The sequence below is a fragment of the Heterodontus francisci genome, chromosome 27, assembly GCF_036365525.1.
Source record: "Heterodontus francisci isolate sHetFra1 chromosome 27, sHetFra1.hap1, whole genome shotgun sequence".
Taxonomy (NCBI): Eukaryota; Metazoa; Chordata; class Chondrichthyes; order Heterodontiformes; family Heterodontidae; genus Heterodontus; species Heterodontus francisci.
The window spans coordinates 3,270,577-3,292,115 of NC_090397.1; the positions used below are offsets into that span (position 1 = coordinate 3,270,577).

The window sequence follows — 21,539 nt, forward strand, 5'->3', positions numbered from 1 at the left end:
CAACTTGTTCCATAGGTGATGACTCTGAAAAGAACTACCTCCTAGCATCTAACCTAGTCTATGCTTATGTAAGTTATAATCTTGTCCCCTGGTCCTCCTAGCCAAACAACGAATCTAATATTTTAATTATTTTAAAGATGTGAATCAAACCTCCCCCAAAGCCCTTGCTTTTCGCAAACAAAAAGCTCACTCTCTAAGCCTATCATGGTAACTAAGGGCATTTAAACTTGGTATCAATCTAGTGGCTCTCCTCTGAATCTTTTCTATCAACCACCAAGTGTGGGGACAAAAACTAGACACAGTGTTCTAAAGGAGGCCGAACCATGTTGTTACATAAACACAGTGTAGTTTTTTTTGTTGTTGTGTTTTTGATTGCCGTAACAGGACAACCTAACAATATTTGCTTATGCAGTAGTCATCTAGCACAAGGCCATAGGTCTTCCGAGATTAATGTATGATAACACCTAGGTTCCTCTCCCGTTCAGCCTCCATGGTGTACACATGTTTGACATTGGCCTTGCTAATGTGCATAATACTACATTTCTCTGTATTGAATGATACCAAGCAGATGCAGGCCTATTGCCACATTGCATCAATATCTGACTAATCTATTTCGTCATCTAGACCTAACACTTGCACTTAACCTTTGTATCAACAATATTAAACCACTAACTGGGGGAGGAGGGGTATTAAACAACTAACAGGGACAAAGCTGCATAGACATCCCCATCCTCAACATGGTGGAGGCCAGCACAAGTGCAAAAGAAAAGGCTGCAGCATTTGCAACCATCTTCAGCCAGAAGTGCCAAAGGAATGATCCATCTTTGTCTCCTCCTGAGGTTCTCACCATCATAGAGGCCATTCTGCAGCCAATTCAATTCACTGCACTTTATATCAAGAAATGGCTGAGTGCACTGGACAAAGCAAAGGTTATGGTTCCCAACAACATCCAGGCTGTGGTCTGAAGACCTGTGCTCGAGAACAAGCCATGCCTGTAGCCAAGCTGTTCCAGTACAGCTCCAACATTGGTATATCCAGGTATGTCCTGTCCACAAAAAGCAGGACAAATCCAATTCAACCAATTACCACTCCATTGGTCTACTCTCAAATCATTAGCAAAATAATGGAAGGTGTCATCGACAGTGCTATCAGGCAGCATTTACTCAGCAATAACCTGCTCACTGATGAGCAGTTTAGGTTCCACCAGGTCCACTGGTCTCCCAGCCTCATTACAGCCTTGGCCCAAATGTGGACAAATGAGCTGAATTCCAGAGGAGAGGTGAGATGAGAGTGACTGCCCTTAGCATCAGGGCAGCATTTGACCAAGTGTGGCATCAAGGAGACCTAGCAAAATTGAAGTCAATGGGAATCGGGGGAAGCTCTCCACTGGTTGGATTCATACCTAGCACAAAGGAAGATGGTTGTGGTTGTTGGACGCCAATCATCTCAGCCCCAGGGCATTTCTCCAGAGGTTCTTAGGCCCAATCATCTTAGCTGCTTCATCAATGACCTTTCCTCCAACATAGAATCATAGAATGGTTACAGCACAGAATTTGGCCTGTCATGTCAATGCGGCAAATGCCAGAAGTGGGGATGTTCGCTGAACAGTTTTCAGTAGCATTCACAGCTCCTCAGATACTGAACGAGTCCATGTCCGCATGCAGAAAGACCTGGACAACATTCAGGCTTGGGCTGATAAGTGGAAAGTAACATTCGTGCCACACAAGTGCCAAACAATTAGTATCCCTAACAAGAAGCCATCGAACCATCTCCCCTTGACATTCAATGGCATTACCATTGCTGAATCCCCCACCATCAACATCCTCGGAGGGAGCGGGTGTGTGGGTGTCACCATTGACCAGAAACTTAACTGGACCAGCCGTAAATATGCTGTGGCTACAATAGAAAGTCAGAGGTTTGGGAATTCTGCACCTACTGACTCCCTAAAGCCTGTCCACCATTTACAAGGCACCAGTCATGAGTGTAATGGAATACTCTCCACTTGCCTAAACAGCTACAACAACATTCAAGAAGCTCAACACCATCTAGGACAAAGCAGTTAGCCTGATCGTCTCCCCCATTCATCACCTTAAACATTCACTCCCTCCACCACCGGTGCACAGTGGAAGTGGTGTGTACTATCTACAAGATGCACTACAGCAACTTGCCAAGCCTCCTTTGACAGCACCTTCCAAACCCATGACCTCTACCACCTAGAAGGAATCAACCAGGTTAATGGGAATCTCTCTTACAGCAGTGGCGCAGTGGTTAGCACTGCAGCCTCACAGCTCCAGCGACCCGGGTTCAATTCTGGGTACTGCCTGTGTGGAGTTTGCAAGTTCTCTGTGGGTTTCCTCCAGGTGCTCCGGTTTCCTCCCACATGCCAAAAACTTGCGGGTTGATAGGTAAATTGGCCATTAGCAGTTGCCCCTAGTATAGGTAGGTGGTAGAGAAATATAGGGACAGGTGGGGATGTGGTAGGAATGTGGAATTAGTGTAGGATTAGTATAAATGGGTGGTTGATGGTCGGCACAGATTCGGTGGGCTGAAGGGCCTGTTTCAGTGCTGTATCTCTAAACTAAACTAAACCTCCTCTATTCAGGTGATTATACAGAGCATCTGAAATGATCCCATTGAGCAATTTGCTTATAATTAAAGTTAAGTTACTGGGCCTGTAATTTCCCAGTTCTCTCTTATTGTCTTTGTAATATTGGTACAACACCTCTGCCCAGTACATGGGAACAATCTTAGTGAGCTTTGAGATGTACGAGTAAAAGGGCATGCTGAGCATGGATCCCATTGCTTTGCATACACTTTGTGGAATACTGTCAGGGCCTGTTGTTTTGAGACTACTTATTCTAGCCAGGACTATAACTGGACCAATTAGTCATTTCCAACTTTAGGATCAGTCCTACAATGTAATATTGGTAATTTAGTCTTATGTTAAGAACGCAACTTTTGGAGTGAGCTGACAAAGAGCTATGACATACTTCCAGAGCTAATTGCATTTCTGGGAGCATGATATAGTCTACTGATCAGTGGAAAGAAAGTATGAATTTGTAGATTTTAATTATCCAGGTATATTAGAATGAGGTAAATGTAGCGAGAAATTGTTCTAGTACATAAGAAATAGGAACAGAATATAGCCCATCTGGCTGAACTTCTACCTTCACTCCATTTCCCACACTAACCCTTGATTCCCTTAGTGCCTGAAAACAAATTAATCTCGGCCTTGAATATATTCATTGACTCAGCATCCACGGCTCTCTGGGATGGAGAATTTCCAAAGATTCGCGCCTGCTGAGTGAAGAAATTTCTCTTCATCTTAGCCCCAAATGGTCAATTCCTTTTGCACCCTCATCCACATCAATAAAATGAACTTGCTACATTCTACCTGTTCATGCTCTCACCACTTGCTCTGTATGACTCTATGACTTCCTCTGCAACAAAACATGCATTTCCGTAGCACCTTTCGGAACTTCAGGACATCTCAAACTCTTCAGAGGCAATGAATTAATTTTGAAATGTGGTCACTGTTGCAATGTAAGGAAATTTGGCAGCCAATTTGCACACAGCAAGGTCCCAGAAACAGCAGTGATATAAATGCCCAGATGGTCTGTATTACGAGTCATGCTGATTGAGGGAAATGTTGGCTAGACACCAGAAGAACTTTAAAATAAAAGCAAAATACTGCAGATGCTGGAAATCTGAAATAAAAATGGCATGTCTGGCAGCATCTGTGGAGAGAGAGGCAAAGTTAACATTTCAGGTCTGTGATCTTTCATTAGAACTGGAAAAGGTTAGAAAAGAATTAGGTTTTAAGCAAGTGAAGGGGAGGTGGGGGGTGGGTGGGTGGGGGAGAGAACAAAGGGGAAGATATTTGATCAGGCAAAGGGTGATTTACAAAGCTGTCCTGGGACAAAGGCAGAGTGTGTTAATGCTTGTGAAAGACAAAGTATTAATCCAGAGAGAGTGTTAATAGCAGAATAATGAGCAGCTCTGACTACATGGTTAAAAAATAAAATATTTTTAAAAAAGGCCAGTCATGCTCTGAAGTTATAGAAACATAGAAAAATAGGAGCAGGAATAGGCCATTCGGCCCTTCGAGCCTGTTCTGCATTCAATATGATCATGGCTGATCATCCAAACTCAGTAACCTGTTCCTGCTTTCTCCCTGTATCCCTTGATTCCTTTAGCCCTAAGAACTATATCTAACTCTTTCTTGAATATATTTAATGATTTGGCCTCAACTGCTTTCCGTGGTAGAGAATTCCACAGGTTCAGCACTGTCTGGATGAAGAAATCTCTCCTCATCTCAGTCCTAAATGGCTCACTCCTTATCCTTAGACTGTAACCCCTGGTCCTGGACTCCCCCGCCATCGGGAACATCCTTCCTGCATCTAGTCTGTCTAGTCCTGTTAGAACATTGTAGGTTTCTATGAGGTCCCCTCTCATTCTTCTAAACTCTAGTGACTACAAGCCTAATCGACCCAATTTCTGTTCATACGTCAGTCCTGCCATCTCAGGAATCAGTCTGGTGAATCTTCGCTGCACTCCCTCCATAGCAAGAACATCCTTCCTCAAATAAGGAGACCAAAACTGCACACAATACTCAAGGTGTGGTCTCACCAAGGCCTTGTATAATTGCAGCAAGACATCCCTGCTCCTGTACTCGAATCCTGTCGCTATGAAGGCCAACATACCATTTGCCTTCTTAACTGCCTGCTGCACCTGCATGCTTACTTTCAGCGACTGGTGCACAAGGACGCCCAGGTCTCACTGCACCTCCCCCTTTCCCATTCTATCGCCGTTCAAATAATAGCCTGCCTTTCTGTTTTTGCCACCAAAGTGGATAACCTCACATTTATCCACATTATACTGCAGCTGCCATGTATTTGCCCACTCACTCAACCTGTCCAAATCACACTGGAGCTTCTCTGCATCCTCCTCACAGCTCACAATCCCACCCAGCTTTGTGTCATCTGCAAACCTGAATATATTACATTTAATTCCCTCATCTATATCATTAATATATATTGTGAATAGCTTGAGTCCAGCACTGATCCCTGTGGTACCCCACTAGTCACTGCCTGCCACTCGGAAAAAGACCCGTTTATTCCTACTCTTTGTTTCCTGTCTGCCAACCAGTTCTCTATCCATGTCAGTACCTCACCCCTAATCCCATGTGCTTTAATTTTGCATGCTAATGTCTTACGTGGGACTTTATCGAAAGCCTTCTGAAAGTCCAAATACACCAAATCCACTGGTTCTCCCGTTTCTATTCTACTAGTTACATCCTCAAAAAATTCCAGTAGATTTGTCAAGCATGATTTCCCTTTCGTTGACTTTGTCCGATCATGTCATTGTTTTCCAAGTGCTCTGCTATTCCATCTTTTATAATGGCATTTTCCCCACTACTGATGTCAGGCTAACTGGCCTATAATTCCCTGTTTTCTCTCTACCTCTTTTTTTAAATAGTGGGGTTACATTAACTACCTTCCAATCTGTTGGAACTGTTCCAGAGTCTATAGAATTTTGAAAAATGACCAGCAATACATCATCTATTTCTAGGGCCACTTCTTTAAGTACTCTGGGATGTAGATTATCAGGCCCTGGGGATTGATCAGCCTTCAATTTCCCTAACACCATTTCCCTACTAATACTGATTTCATACATTTCCTCCTTCTCACTAGACCCTATGTTCCCCAACATTTCTGGGAGGTAAATTGTGTCCTCCTTTGTGAAGACAGTATGTATTTAATTGGTCTGCCATTTCTTTGTTCCCCATTATAAATTTCCCATTTCTGACTGTAAGGGACCCACATTTGTCTTCACTAATCTTTTTCTCTTCTTACATCTATAGAAGCTTTTACAGTCAGTTTTTATGTTCTCTGCAAGCTTACTCTCATACTCTATTTTCCCCTTCTTAATTAATCCCTTTGTCCTCCTTTGCTGAATTCTAAACTGCTCCCGATCCTCAGGTTTGCTGTTTGTTCTGGCCATTTTATATTTCTCCTCCTTGGATCTCATACTATCCCTAATTTATTTTGTATGCCACGGTTGAGCCACCCTTCCTATTTTATTTTTGCACCAGACAGGAATGAACAATTGTTGCAATTCATCCATGCGCTCTTTAAATGCTAACCATTGCCTATCCACCCTTGAAGTAACATTCCCCAATCGATCATAGCCAACTCGCACCTCATACCTTCATAGTTCCCTTTATTTAGATTCAGGACCCTAGTCTCGGAATCAACTTTCTCACATTCCATCTTAATGAAGAATTCTAACATGTTATGGTCGCTCTTCCCCAAGGGACCCCGCACAACAAGATTGTTAACTAATCCTTTCTCATTACACAATACCCAGTCTAGGATGGCCTGTTTTCTAGTTGGTTCTTCAACGTATTGGTCCAAACAACCGTCATGTACGCACTCCAGGAATTTCTCCTCTACAGTATTGCTAATTTGGTTTGCCCAATCTATATTTAGATTAAGGTCATCCATCATTAATTGCACCCTTATTGCATGCGTCTCTAATTTCCTGTTTCATGCCATCCTCTACATCACCACTGCTGTTTGGGGGTCCATATGCGACCCCCACTAATGTTTTCTGCCCCTTGGTGTTTCTTAGCTCCACCCATACTGATTCCACGTCAGGATTCTCTGAGCTAATATCTTTCCTTGCTATTGTATTGATTTCCTCTTTTACTAACAGTGCTGCTCCACCTCCTTTCCCTTTTTGCCTGTCCTTCCTAAATATTGAATACCCCTGGATGTTCAGTTCCCATCCTTGGTCACCCTGCAGCCATGTCTCCGTAATCGCAACTATATCGTATCCATTTACATCTATTTGTGCAGTTAATTCGCTTACCTTATTGCGAATGCTCCGCATTGAGACACAATGCCTTTAGGCTTGTCTTTTAACATTCTTAGTCATCTTCGCATAATTTCGCACTATTTGTTTCTTGCCCTTGATTTCTGTGCCTTCCACTTTTGCCTTTTTGTTTCCTGTCTTTCGTTTCTGTCTTTCGTTTCTGTCCTTGTTTCCTCCTCCTCAGTCTTCCCACTCAGGTTCCCATCCCCCTGTCATTCTAGTTTAAATCCTCCCCATCAGCACTAGCAAACGCCCCTGCGAGGACATCGGTTCCGGTGTAACCCGTCCCGCCTGTACAGGTCCCATCTTCCCCAGAACCAGTCCCGATGTCCCAGGGATCTAAATCCCCCACTCTTGCACCATTTCTCCAGCCACGCATTCATCTGGTCTATTCTCCTGTTCCCATCCCTCTTCTGCCTCTGCAGCCATTACTTGCAATGTGACCACCTCGCTAAATGTGCTATCCACGACGTCCTCAGCATCGCGGATGCTCCACAGTGAATCCATCCGCAGCTCCAGCTGCGCAATGCGGTCAGTCAGTAGCTGCAGCTGGACACCCTTCCTGCACACATGGTCACCAGGGACACTGGAAGTGTCGCAGACCTGAAATGTTAACTTTGCTTCTCTCTCCACAGATGCTGCCAGACCACCAGAAGAATGTTTTTGCTTTTCTTTGTATAGTACCATGGGATCTTTTGCCTCTCTCATGCTTTTGTTGCTATATATTGAAATATTTTCTGAAATCGCATTGAATTTGTTTGGTTATGGGGGTTTGGTTAATGTAGAGACTTGTATCTACGCTTATGTCAATCCTGAAGGGAACATCCCAACTCGCAGCAAATCCCATTTATCCATCAGACTCCACTTGCTGACCTGCATTCGCCCTTGATCAGGCAACATTTTTAATTTCTTATAGGATCACAAGAAATAGGAGCAGGAGTAGGCCATTCGGACAGATCATGGCTGATCATCTACCTCTACGCCATTTTTCCCCACTATCCTTTGATGTCATTAGTATCCAGAAATCTATTGGTTTCTGTCTTGAACGTGCTCAGTGATTGAGCTTCCACAGCCCTTCTTTGTTTTCAAATCCCTCCAAAGCTTTGGCTCTCCCTATCTCTGTAACCTCCCCACCCTACAACTTCCAAGATCTCATGGCTTCTTGCACATCCCCAATTTTCATCACTCCACCATTGGCAGCTGTGCCTCCAGCTGCCTCGACCCTAAGCTTTGGAATTTCCTCTCTAAACCTCTCTTCAAAATCTACTCCTTTGGCCAAGCTTTTGGTTCCGAAGAAGGGTCACTGACCCGAAACGTTAACTCTGCATCTTTTTCCACAGATGCTGCCAGACCTGCTGAGTGATTCCAGAATTTCTTGTTTTTGTTTTGGTTACCTGTCCTTGTGTGGCTTGGTGTCTTGTTTGTTAATGCTACTATGAAGCACCTTGGAATGTTTTATTATGTATTGAGGACCCTTACTGTCATGATGCTTCAACAGGGAAGGGTGACTTGGCTCAGGGTAATGAAGTAGAACAAGTAGGGAACCTAAATATAGTGGGGCATTTGAAAAGCCGTAACCACCACACAACTAGGTTAGTGTAAGAATAGACAAGGAAAAGGCAAACTTAAGGGGCAATGGTACTTGACCGAGAACAGGCAGATTATAGTGAGAATTTTTAAAAGTTCATTCAATTTATTGCCCATCCCTAAGTGTTTTTGAGATGCTGGTGTAGGCATTCCCTGTGAACCGGAGTAGTGCATGTGGTGAAGGTACTCACACAATGTGTGAGCTGGGGAGTTCCCAGGTATTGACCCAGTGATAATGCATGTCAGTCAAGATGGTTTACGACTTGCAAGTAGTGGTGTTCCTGTTGGTATGCGTGTAGTGAAGGGAGTGGATGTTTAAGTGGTAAATTGGTTGCTATCAAGCGGGTTGCTTTGTCCTGGATGGTGTCGATCTTTTTTGAGTGTTATTGGAGCTGCCACCATCCAGGACAGTGGAGAGTATTCCATCACACTCCTGACTTGTGCCTCGTAGGTAACGGAGAGGCTTTAAGCAGTCAGGAGGTGAGCCACCACCACAGAATATCCAGGCTATGATCTACTCTAGTAGCCATGGCATTTATGTAGCTAGTCCAGTTAAGTTTCTGATAAGTGGCAGCCTTCAGGGTGTTCATAGTGTGTGGTGGGCGGAGGGGGGGGGGGGGGTGGTGGTGGGTGCGGATGTTCAGCAGTGGTAATGCAGTTTAATACTATGTGGAGGTGGTTAGATTCTCTTGTTGGCTATGGTTATTGCTTGGCACTTGAATAACATGAATGTTACTTGCCAGTAACAGTCCAAGCCAGGATTGTCCAGGTCTCCCTGCGTGTGGGCACAGACTTCTGTATTAATTGCTAAGTTGCAGATAGAGCTGAACATGGCAGTCATCACCAAACAGCTCCACTTCTGTACTTATGATGGAGGGAAGGTCATTGATGAATCAGCTGAAGATGGTTGCACCTAGGACACTACCCTGAGGAACTCCTGCACTAAGCCCTGGGGCTGAGATAGTTGGCCTCCAACAACCACAACCATCTTCCTTTATGCTAGGTGTGATTCCAACCAGTGGCGAGTTTTACTCCTTATTTCCTTTGATTTCAATCTTGCTAGGGCTCCTTGATGCCACATGTGGTCAAATGCTGCCTTGATGTTAAGGGCAGTAACTCTCACCGAACATGAACAAAGTCTCTAATGAGGTCTGGAGCTAAGAAGAATCATCCACTTAGTACTTCTGGCTGAATTTGGTTGCGAATATTTCAGCCTGTCTTTTGCATCAACATGCTGGGCTCAGTCATCATTGATGATTGAAATGTTCGGGGAGCCTCCTCCCATTGCTGCTTTATTGCCCACCATGACTCGTGACTGGTTGTGACAGGCCTGTGACCTAACTCCTGCCTTTGTCCCATATCCCTTAATAACTTCAGTTAACAAAAATAGCAGTTTAGAAGAGTTATGGAAAAGGACAAGGAACAAATGTAAAAATACCTAACTGGATAAAGGCTAGCTTCAATAAGTTTAAAACACATCTGGCCCAGGTGGATTGGCATCAAAAATTGGTAGGCAAAACAGATCCTTTGGGTTGATGTGGGGGAGGCGGTGGCGTACTGGTATTGTCACTGGACTAGTAACCCAGAGACCCAGGTATTGCTCTGGGGATATGGGTTCAAATCCCACCACAGCAGAAGGTGGAATTTGAATTTAATTAATAAATCTGGAATTAAAAGCTAGTCTAATGATGGCCATGAAACCATTGTCGATTGTTGTAAAAACCCATCCGGTTCACTAATGTCCTTTAAGGAAGGAAATCTGCTGTCCTTACCTGGTCTGGCCTACATGTGACTCCAGACCCACAGCAATGTGGTTGACTCTTTACATGCCCTCGAAATGGCCTAGCAAGCCACTCAGTTCAAGGGTAATTAGGGATGGACAATAAATGCTGGCCTGGCCTGCGACGCCCTCATCCCATGAAAGAATAAAAAAAAAATTCAAGGAGGAAGGGAAAGACAACCAAAACTAAAGCTGAAACAAAAACAAGAAATGCTGGATTCACTCAGCAGGTCTGGCAGCATCTGTGGAAAGAGAAGCAGAGTTAACGTTTCGGGTCAGTGACCCTTCTTCGGGACTCCGAACTTGAGTTCCGAAGAAGGGTCACTGACCCGAAACGTTAACTCTGCTTCTCTTTCCACAGATGCTGCCAGACCTGCTGAGTGAATCCAGCATTTCTTGTTTTTGTTTCAGATTTCCAGCATCCGCAGTATTTTGCTTTTGCAAAACTAAAGCTGCCTGGATAACTAAAGATATCAAGGCTAAACTAAGGCAGAAAAAGGGGGCTTACAACAAATCTAAGGTGCATAAATACAATGGAAAACCAAGCTAAATATAGAAAGTGCAGAGGAGATCCAAAAGGAATAAAAGGGCAAAGAGAGAGTAGGAGAATAGATTAGCAGCTAACATAAAAGGAAATCCACAAGTCTTATAAACATATAAATAGGAAAATGATGCATGGGGCCAATTGGTGTCCATAAAGAGATTCATTTTTGTGGAGGCAGAGAGCACGGCTGAGATATTAAATCAGTACTTTGAAGCTGACTTCACTTGAAAGCAATGCTTCCAATGTAGCAGTGAAGGAGGAGGTAGTAGCAATATTAGATAAGATAGAAATAGATGAGGAGGGCATACTTAAAAGGTTGGCAGTTCTTAAAGTGGAAAGTCACCCTGTCTGGGTAGGATGCATCTTTGGTTACTGAGGGAAGTCAGGGTGGAAATCGCAGAGGCTCTGGGCACAGTCTTCCAATCCACCTTGGATATGGGGTTGGTGCCAGAGAGCTGGAGGATTCCAAATGTTATACACCTGTTTTTTAAAAATATAGGGGGACAGAAGGATAAACCCAACAACTTCAGGCCACCCCAATGTCTGTAGCAATGTTGAAACGTTTTAGAGACAACAATCCAGGACAGAATGAATTGGCATTTACAAAATTATGGATTTAGAGATGAAAGTCATCACAACTTTGTTAAAGGCAAGTCCTGTTTCACTAACTTGATCAAGCTCTTTGATGAAGTAATGGTGAGGGTTGTTGAGGACAGTGTGGTTGATGTTATGTGTACATGGATTTTCAAATGGTGTTTGATAAATTATTTGGTAACAAAATTGAAGCTGCTGAGGTGAAAGGAGCAGTGGCAGTCTGGATACAGAATTGTCTATGGAGCAGAGAGTAGTGGTGAATGGTTGTTTTTCAGACTGGAGGGAAGTTTACAGTGGTGTTAACCAGGGGATCAGTTTTGGGACCACTGCTCTTTTTGTTATATATTAATGTCCTGGACCTTTTTTTAAAAATTCATTCTTGGGATGTGAGCATTGCTGGCAAAGCCAGAATTTATTGCCCATCCCTAATTGTTCTTGAGAAGGTGGTGGTGAGCCTCTGACTTGAACTGCTGCAGTCCATGTGGTGTAGGTACACCCATAATGGATACGATATAGTTGCAATTACGGAGACATGGCTGCAGGGTGACCAAGGATGGGAACTGAACATCCAAGGGTATTCAGTATTTAGGAAGGACAGGCAAAAAGGGAAAGGAGGTGGAGTAGCATTGTTAGTAAAAGAGGAAATCAATACAATAGTGAGGAAAGATATTAGCTCAGAGAATCCTGATGTGGAATCAGTATGGGTGGAGCTAAGAAACACCAAGGGGCAGAAAGCGTTGGTGGGGGTTATATATAGACCCCCAAACAGCAGCGGTGATGTAGAGGATGGCATTAAACAGGAAATTAGAGACGCATGCAATAAGGGTGCAACTGTAATTATGGGTGACTTTAATTTACATATATAGTCATAGAATTTTACAGCACAGAAACAGGCCCTTTGGCCCAACGTGCCTGCGCCGACCATAAAGCACCCGTCCTAATTAATCTCATATCCCTGCACTTGGCCCGGAGCCTTGAATGTTATGGCGTTTCAAGTGCTCATCTAAATACTTCTTGAATGTCGTGAGTGTTCCTGCCTCTACCACCTCTTCAGGCAGTGTGTTCCAGACTCCAACCACCCTCTGGGTGAAAAAATTTCTCCTCAACTCCCCTCTAAACCTTCTGCCAGTTACCTTAAATCTATGCCCCCTAGTTATTGACCTCTCCGCTAAGGAAGAAAGTTTCTTCCTCTCTATCCTATCAATGCCCCTCATAATTTTGTATACCTCAATCAGGTTCCCCCCTCAGCCTTCTCTGCTCCAAGGAAAACAACCTCAGCCTATCCAGTCTGTCTTCATAACTGAAATGCTCCAGCCCAGGCAACATCCTGGTGAATCTCCCCTGCAGCCTCTCCATTGCAATCACATTCTTCCAATAGTGTGACGACCAGAACTGTACACAGTACTCCAGCTGTGGCCTAACCAGTGTTTTATACAGCTCCATCATAACATCCCTGTTCTTGTATTCTATGCCTCGGATAATAAAGGCAAGTATCCAGTATGCCTTCCAAACCACCTTATCTACCTGTGCTGCTGTCTTCAGTGATCTATGGACAAGCACCCCAAGGTCCCTCTGACCCTCTGTACTCCCTAGGGTCCTACCATCCACTGTATATTCCATTGCCTTGTTAAACCTCCCAAAGTGCATCACCTCACACTTCTCAGGATTAAACTCCATTTGCCACTGCTGCGCCCATCTTACCAGCCCATCTATATCGTCCTGTAATCTAAGGATTTCCTCCTCACTACTTACGACACCGTCAATTTTAATGTCATCTGCAAACTTACTGATCATACCTCCTATACTCATGTCTAAATCATTAATGTACATTACAAACAGTAAGGGTCCCAGCACTAATCCCTGCAGTACCCGACTGGTCACAGTCCTCCATTTGCAAAAACAACCCTCGGCCATCACCCTCTCCCTCCTGCCACTAAGCCAATTTTGAATCTAATTTTCCAAATTACCCTGGTTCCAATTGGCTTTTACTTTCTTAACCAATCTCCCATGTGGGACCTTATCAAAAACCTTACTGAAGTCCATGTAGACTACATCAACTGCTTTACCCTCATCTACACCTCTACTCACCACCTCGAAAAATTCTATCAAATGTGTTAGACGCGATCTCCCCCTGACAAAGCCATGCTGACTATCCCAGATTAATCCCTGCCTCTCCCTGTGGAGGTTGATCCTGTGTCTCAGAATTTTTTCCAGTAATTTTCCTACCTCTGATGTTAGACTCACCTGCCTGTAATTACCTGATTTATCCCTGCTACCCTTCTTGAATAATGGTACCATATTCGCTGTTCTCCAGTCCTCTGGTACTTCCCCTGTGGCCAGAGAGGATCTGAAAATTTGTCAGAGTCCCTGCTATCTCCTCCCTTGCCTCACATAGCAGCCTGGGATACAGCTCATCTGGGCCTGAGGATTTATCTACCTTAAGCCCGCTAATACAGCCCATTTGCAGCTGCTCCGCCCATCTTACCAGCCCATCTATATCGTCCTGTAATCTAAGGATTTCCTCCTCACTACTTACGACACCATCAATTTTCATGTCATCTGCAAACTTACTGATCATACCTCCTATACTCATGTCTAAATTATTAATGTACACTACAACAGCAAGGGTCCCAGCACCGATCCCTGCGGTATACCACTGGTCACAGGCTTCCAATCACAAAAACAGCCCTCGACCATTGCCCTCTGCCTCCTGCCACTAAGCCAATTTTGGATCCAATTTGCCAAATTGCCCTTGATCCCATGTGCTCAAATTCTTGACTAAGGAAGAGGATGCTGATAAATTTTTAGGAAGAAGCAGAGCTCGTAGAGATAATGGATGGCATGAAAATTAATAGAAAGGATGTATTGGAAAGGCTGGGTATGCTTAGCGTGGGTAAGTCGCCTGGTCTGATGGCTTGCGACCCTGGTTGCTAAAAGATGTGTGAGTGGAGGTCGCAGAAGGGCTTGCCATAATATTCCAATCTTCCCTAGATACAGGGGAGGTGCCAGAGGATTCACTAGGGAGAGGCGAATGCGATACCCTTATTTAAGAAAGGGTGCAAGGACATTCCTAGTAACTGCAAGCCAGTCAGTTTAAAATCAGTGGGGGACAAGATTTTAGAAACAATAACCAAGAGGAATAAAATCAACAGCTGCTTTGAGAGGTTTGAGTTGATTAAGGAGAGCCAGCACAGATCTGCGACAGACAGTTGCTGTTGGACTAATTGAATTTTTTGATGAAGTGACAGAGAAGGTTGATAAAGGGGATGTTGTCTATGGATTTTAAGGAAGTGTTTGACAAAGTACCAAAAAGGCTGGTTGACAAAATTGTGGCTCATGGAATAGGAGGGTCAGTGTCAATTTGGATTGAAAAAAAAATGGCTCAAGGACAGAAAACAGAGAGTCGCGGTAAATTGATGTTTTTCAGGTGGGAGGGTAGTAAACAGTGGTTTCCCCAAGGTTCAGTGGTAGGACTATTGCTTTCTTTGATATATATATAAATTACTTGGATATTGGAATACAGAGTAAAATTTCAAAATTTGCCAATGATACCGAACTCAGAGGTCTGGTAAACAGTGAGGATGATACAAATGGGCTGCAACAGGACATAGATAGGCTAGCAGAATGGGCAGATGGAATTTAATAGAGAAGTGTGAGATGATGCATTTGGCAGAAGGGATAGGGAGAGGCAGTATAAACTTAATGGCAGAGTTCTGAAGAGTATGTAGGAACAGAGGGATTTTGGGGTGTATAAGCATAGATCATTGAAGGTGGCAGGACATACTGTGTGAGAAGATTTTTGGGTTCCTTTTTATGTTAACTGCCATGTTATATTCTCTTTATGCCAGTCTTCTTTTCCTCTTCACTTCCCCTCTAAATTTATTGTATTTGGCCTGGTTCTTGCTTGAAAAATTTACCTGACATGCATCATAAACCTTTTTTTTGTTTCATCATATTCTGTATCTCCCTCATCATCCAAGGAGCCCTGGCTTTTATACCCTTACCGTTCGCCTTTGTTGGAATGTATTTAGCCTGTACCTGAAACAACATCTCCTTAACAATCACCCATTGTTTCTTTACCATTTTTCCTGTCAGTTTTTGGTTCCATTTTACCCTGACTAGATCTCCTCTCATCCCGTTGAAGTTAGCCCTCTTCCAGTTAAGAAGTTCTAATTTAGAATGTTCCTTGCTTTTTTCCATTGCTAATCTAAAACTTATGATACAATGATCGCTCTTACCCAAGAGTTCCCCCACAGACACTTGGTCCACTTGTCCCACTTCATTCCCAGCACCAGAACCAGCAATACCTCCTTACTAGTTGGACCCAGAACATACTCGTCAAGGAAGTTCTCCTGAACACATTTCTGAAATTTCTCCCCCTCCTTTGCCTTTTCTTTATCATTGTCCCAATTGATATTTGGGTAATAAAAATCCCCCATAATCACCACTATATAGTTCTTGCACGTTTCTGTGACTTCCCTGCAGATTTGCTCCTCTGGCTTTCTCTTACCATTTGGAGTCCTGTAGGATACCCTCAATAACGTGATCATCTTTTTGCTTCTTAGCTCTAACCAAATGGATTTTGTCCTTGTTCCCCCTCAAGGACATCTCTTTGCAATACTACAATGTCTTCCTTAATCTGTACTGGCACCCACAGCTCTTTTTCCTTCCCTTTTCTGAACACTTTATGTCCCTGAATATTAAGCACCCAGTCCTCACCATTTCTAAACCACATTTCCCTTATTGCCACTTCTTCATATCTCATTCCCACATGGCTATTTATGCTTGTAGCTCACTAACTTATTCACCACACTTTGTGTATTTGCATACATGCATTCTAAACCTGTCCTTGTATTCCTTGTACTTCTAGTCTGCTGCTTTCTAATATGCACTACTTTCTTCTCTAGGACTATCCAAACTCTCTCTCCTTTATGCACCTTATTCCTCTTTTGTACTTCTATATGTTGGTGCACATCCCTCTGCCAATCTAGTTTAAACCCTCCCCAGCTACAGTATTGAACCTCCCCACGAGGATACTGGTATCAGTCCTGTTGAGGTGCAACCCATCCCTTTTGAATAGCTACCTCTTACCCCAGAACTGGTCCCAATGCCCCAAGAATCTGAAGTCCTCCCTCCTGCACAAATGCTCAAGCCACGCATTGATCCTGTGTATCTTAATATTTCGACCATCGCTATTGAGCGACACCTGGAGTAATCCAGAGATTACTACCTTTGAGCTCCTACTCTTTAACTTCGTCCCTAGTTCCTGAAAATCTGACATAGGACCTCTTTACCTGCCCCCTCTATGTCGTTGGTATTGACTTGTACCACAACATCTGGCTCGCTGCCGCCTTCCTGTGGAATATTCTGCACCCTCCCCATGATGTCCTTTACCCTGGCACCGGGGAGGCAACATAGCATGCAGGATTCACGTTGACAGTTACAGAAATGCCTGTCAGTCCATGTAACTGTGGAGTCTCCTACAATGACTGCATTTCTGCTGTTAGATGTTCCCTCCTGTGGAGTCCTTTGCACTTTGGTGCCATTGTGTGGACTGCACTCCTTCAAGATGTCATCACTCCCAGCAGTCTCCAAAGCTGAGTACTGGTTTGAGAGTGGCACACACCACTAAGATCACGGCACTTTCTGCCTCTTTCTACTCTTCCGGTTGGCCACTCATCTATCCTGAAATCACACTGCCTGTGGGGGTGACCATCTCCTGGAATGTACGATCCAGTAAACTTTCTAACTCCCTGATGCTCCGCAATGACTGCAACGGACCCTCAAACTCAAAGCTGGAGCTCAAATAGCTGGAGACATTTCCTACACCCGCCCGCCCCAAAGACACGTGAAGTGTCCTGAAGTTCCGACATGGTTCAAGATTTGCAAGCAACAGGTCTCAGCCGCTCATCCATGATCTAAAGAAAAATCTTCATTCCTGTTTTTACAATCTAGTTAGTACCTTGCTTAAATTATTAATTTTATTTAATGCCTCTAGACCTGCTCGCTGCTGATACTCTTATTAATTCACTTGGTGTTTTACTTACCCAGATTGAAATTTTTAATTTCCGTCTCCTAGTTTGAACAAATGCCCTAGTTTAGAGAGAGATCGAGAAATACTCACAAACCAGTCACTTACCTGCTTTCCTGTGATGTCACACTTCAATTTTTTTTTCTCTTTTTTTTCAAACACAGTTGCTCTGGACTGACGAAACCTATTTCTTTTCCATTCTTTAGGTGTAGTGACCCCGTCCAGCGCATTGAGCAGTGCTTACGGGGCTCGCTCTTCATGTGCAGCATTGTCCAAGGCTGCAAACGGACCTACCTTTCTCAGAGAGACTTACAAGCTCACATCAATCACCGGCACATGAGAACTGGCAAAGCTGTCATTAGGTCACAGCCAGAACCACTTCATCCTGCAATGGCACCTCCGGCAGAGATTCCTGAGCGCTTTCTGATGCCGCAAGACAAGCACCATATTTCTCATCTTCCTCCTAAGCAACATGCCATCATGATGCCGCCACCCCCTCTACAACATGTGTCACATGATCACTACAGCCAGACGCACGAGGACATTCGCCCACCGCCCTCTGAGATGTCTCTTGCTCCACCACCGAGGTCGGTGAGTCAGGAAACCTTTCGAATTTCAACTGTGACAACAAGGAAACACAGCAATCTGATCACCGTTCCTATTCAAGACGACTCTTCAAGTACAGGCAGTCGCGAGCCCCCACCTGCAGCACCTCATCATCATCCTGAATACCAGAGCAATCCGGTGGTATCTCACCCACACCACATGTTGCCTCCCCAGCAACACTATGCTCCACCTCCTCCCCCTCCCCCACCAATAAACCACCCCATGCAGCACCCAGCACAAGCAGCTGGCAACCCCCACATGGTGTACAACCAGGCTCCACCTCCACCTCTGTCAGCAGCTCCACCACCAATCAATCCACCACCGGGGCACATCTTGGCTCAAATGCCACCATATATGAACCATCCTCCCCATGGACCACCCCCTCCGCAGCACACTGGTCCACCTGTAAACACCCCTCCTCCGCCGCACCATTACTCTGCATCCTCAATGCCGCAGTATTCAGAAGACCAGGGAACTCTTAGCCCTCCATTTACTCAGCCTGGAGGGCATAGTCCAGGTATCGGTGTTTGGTCTGCTCCCAGAGGTCCCCCTCCGCCGAGGATTCAGGTCCCACCTCCACAGGCTCCACTGCCTGGACCACATCACCCTGATCAGACACGATACAGGCCATATTATCAGTAAGTTGTGGAATGGAAGTACCTCGTAGTCCCATGGTGTAACATTGCTTCTTCAGATGAAAATTTCTTTACATTTTAAAGGAACCCTGCTGAAAGGGGTTCCAGTGACTTAAAGGTTAATTCGGGTGGTTCTGGGGAGATTTTGATGTAATAAATTATTAATACGACTGAAACTGTGTCAACGAAACCCAGCGATTGAGTTTTCATGCTTTACACAATATATACTAACTACATCATTTATGAAAGTGAAAAAAACTAGTCTTTAATGTGTATCGTGCAGTTTGTTCCTTGTGTGAGCAAAATCTCTGTGAGCATTGGCGGCAGTTCTGTGAAGATTCTGCTGGAACGAACAGTTAATTTAGTTAACTGCTTTTAAGATAGAGGAACATGTGACCACGACTATGTTTTGTCCAATTTAGGGAGCATGTAGTTACTATATATATTTTAAATACATATTTTACTGACCTTTCTTTGGCCCATTTGTGCTTAACACTGTAATTAACATCTGCAAAATGTTCTGTAAATAAATCCACAAGTGTAAGCAATTCATTGTTGCAAACTTATGTTCACCTTAGTGTAAACCCTTAAAAGTTGACAACAGTAGGGATGCTGTAAGATGAGTGCTGAGTAACAGGAGAGCAGGTATTGTTTTTGTTTATTTCCGTTTGAAATGTATAATACACATGCATTGGAATATTAAAGTGAATGCTGGCTTTTAAGGGTTTTGCATTCTCTGCATTGCCTAATATTATGGCCTGAGTCAATGAGTTGTTCGCCCCTCACCCCCTCCAGCTTAGTATTACATTATATTTTGAGAACATTTTTTTAATTTACCAGAAAAGGATAGAATAGACTTAAAACCACTGTTAAAGGCTGTTCTTTTGTATTCATTTCAAATAAAAGTGCTGCAGACGAAATGGGCGTGTATAAGGACGAATGTTTATATCTACTGTTACGACCAAGGCTGGAGGAGTGCACAGTCTTTTCTAGTTCCACTTCTCCATAGGTCACAATATATATTTAAATGTTTACCCGGTACCGATATGGTCAATCGTATACTCTACTCTTTATCCCGGAATCAGGTACACCAACCAAGTTTCTTTGATAAACAACCAAATTATCAATTCATTTAAACCATTAAATGAAACAAATTTTGCGACGTTTAAGAGGCATCTTGACAAATACATGAGTAGGATGGGAATAGAGGGATACGGGCCCCGGAAGTCCAGAAGGTCTTAGTTTCCACAGGCTTGGAGGGCCGAATGGCCTGTTCCTGTGCTTGTTCTTTGTAAGACTTATCCAGTAATGAAGCAAAGTATTAACACAGATTGAAATATGAAAGTTCCCTTTTTACCTTAGCACCTCACACACACACACACATATATATACACTGGTTAACTAAAAAAGATTTTTTCTACAGAACTCTTTTACAAAAATAACAAACAAAAAAAAGGAATACTTTGGCCAAATATTTGCTAATTCTTCAAGAAAAAAAAGAGTAGATATGGAAGGCTGTCAATTGTCCCTTTTGGTCTGGCATCTGGGTATACGGAGATAGATCACTGGGATCTTTTCTGGAGCAGTTCGGTCAGGAGATGTTGAGAAGTAGTCTGGTAAGCTTTCCAGGAGAAATATGGCATCAGGGGTTTCAGTTATTCCATTCTGGATTCACAGGTTTTTCAAAGAGCTAGAGAAGGAGGAGCTGACATATTCCTTCTCCAGGTCTCTTCAAGAGGTGCAGGAAGGCTGGGTGTTTCTCCCTTGACAGGTTGACCTCCAACTGTTTTTCAGCATAGTCCACACCGCAACCAGAGAGTCAAAACAAAATCTCAGAAGCAAAACTAACTCCTCCCTCATAAATCTCGACATGTCACTTCCCTGTAAATATCTCCCCTAAGTCACCAAGGTTTCTGTTGTGTTTTGAGCTAAAGGCATATGACAGCCAGTAAAGGTTATTTTCAAACAAGACCTCTCAATGACCCTTGTAAAAAAAAAATATCCATAGTCTTCAGTTTTCCCAAATAACCCAATGTCCTGGATTCAAAAATATGATTCCTCAAAATAAAATTTTTTTTTAAAGAAGCACTTTCATAACACCTCCATCCTTGGAGGAATGAAATGCCATTTTTAAATGTGTTTCATTACAAAATATGGAAAAACTGAAGATGAAAATATATTCATTCATTTCTTTACCTGTAGCCAATACAGTTCTGCTTTGTATATCTTTGTATTCAACTCAAAGCAAAGTTAAATCCGAGACACAGCATTCACAATTACATTATGTTGCCCCGCAATGTGGTAAGTGATAAGGTTGAGATAGTAAACTCCATTGGAATAGTCTGGCATTCTGGTTTTTTTGAATTTTTCCACAAAGGCTAGGCTGTTGTGATCAGTATAAACCAGTGTCTCCGGAGTCATAGTGGACAGATATTTCAAAAAGCTTAAGAGCTAGTAAAAAGCCCAAAGTTTCTTTTTCCATTATTGAGTATCTCTTTTGGTGTCGATTTAGCTTTTAGGAAAAGTATCCCACTGACCTTTCTATGCCCGATTCAGCGTCTTGTAACAGGGTGGGAGAGAGTAGGTCCCCTTAAGGATCAGTGTGGCAATCTATGTGTGGAGCCATGGGAAATGGGTGAGGTCTTAAATGAATACTTCTCGTCCGTATTTATCCTGGAGAAGGTCATGGAAGCTAGTGAGTTCAAAGGAGGGGACACCGATATCCTAGAGCATATCAACATTACAAAGGAGGAGGTGTTGGAGGTTTTGAAGCGCATTAAGGTGGATAATTCCCCAGGGCCTGACCAGGTGTATCCTAGGATGCTATGGGGATCAAGGGAGGAGATTGCTGGGGCCCTGGCAGAGATTTTTGATTCATCGTTAGCC

General features: G+C 43.6%; 1 protein-coding gene across 1 annotated transcript in view; it reads left to right on the forward strand.

Annotated features, from left to right (window-relative positions):
- The window catches only part of cbll1 (Cbl proto-oncogene-like 1, E3 ubiquitin protein ligase), a 38,279-nt gene extending 18,715 nt beyond the window's left edge, over positions 1-19,564 (forward strand). The window contains exon 6 of the mRNA XM_068058740.1: positions 17,619-19,564. Coding sequence (XP_067914841.1) covers positions 17,619-18,660 — 1,042 coding nt within the window. The 3' untranslated portion in view covers positions 18,661-19,564. The remainder of the gene's footprint in view (positions 1-17,618) is intronic.
- Positions 19,565-21,539: the final 1,975 nt, after the last annotated feature.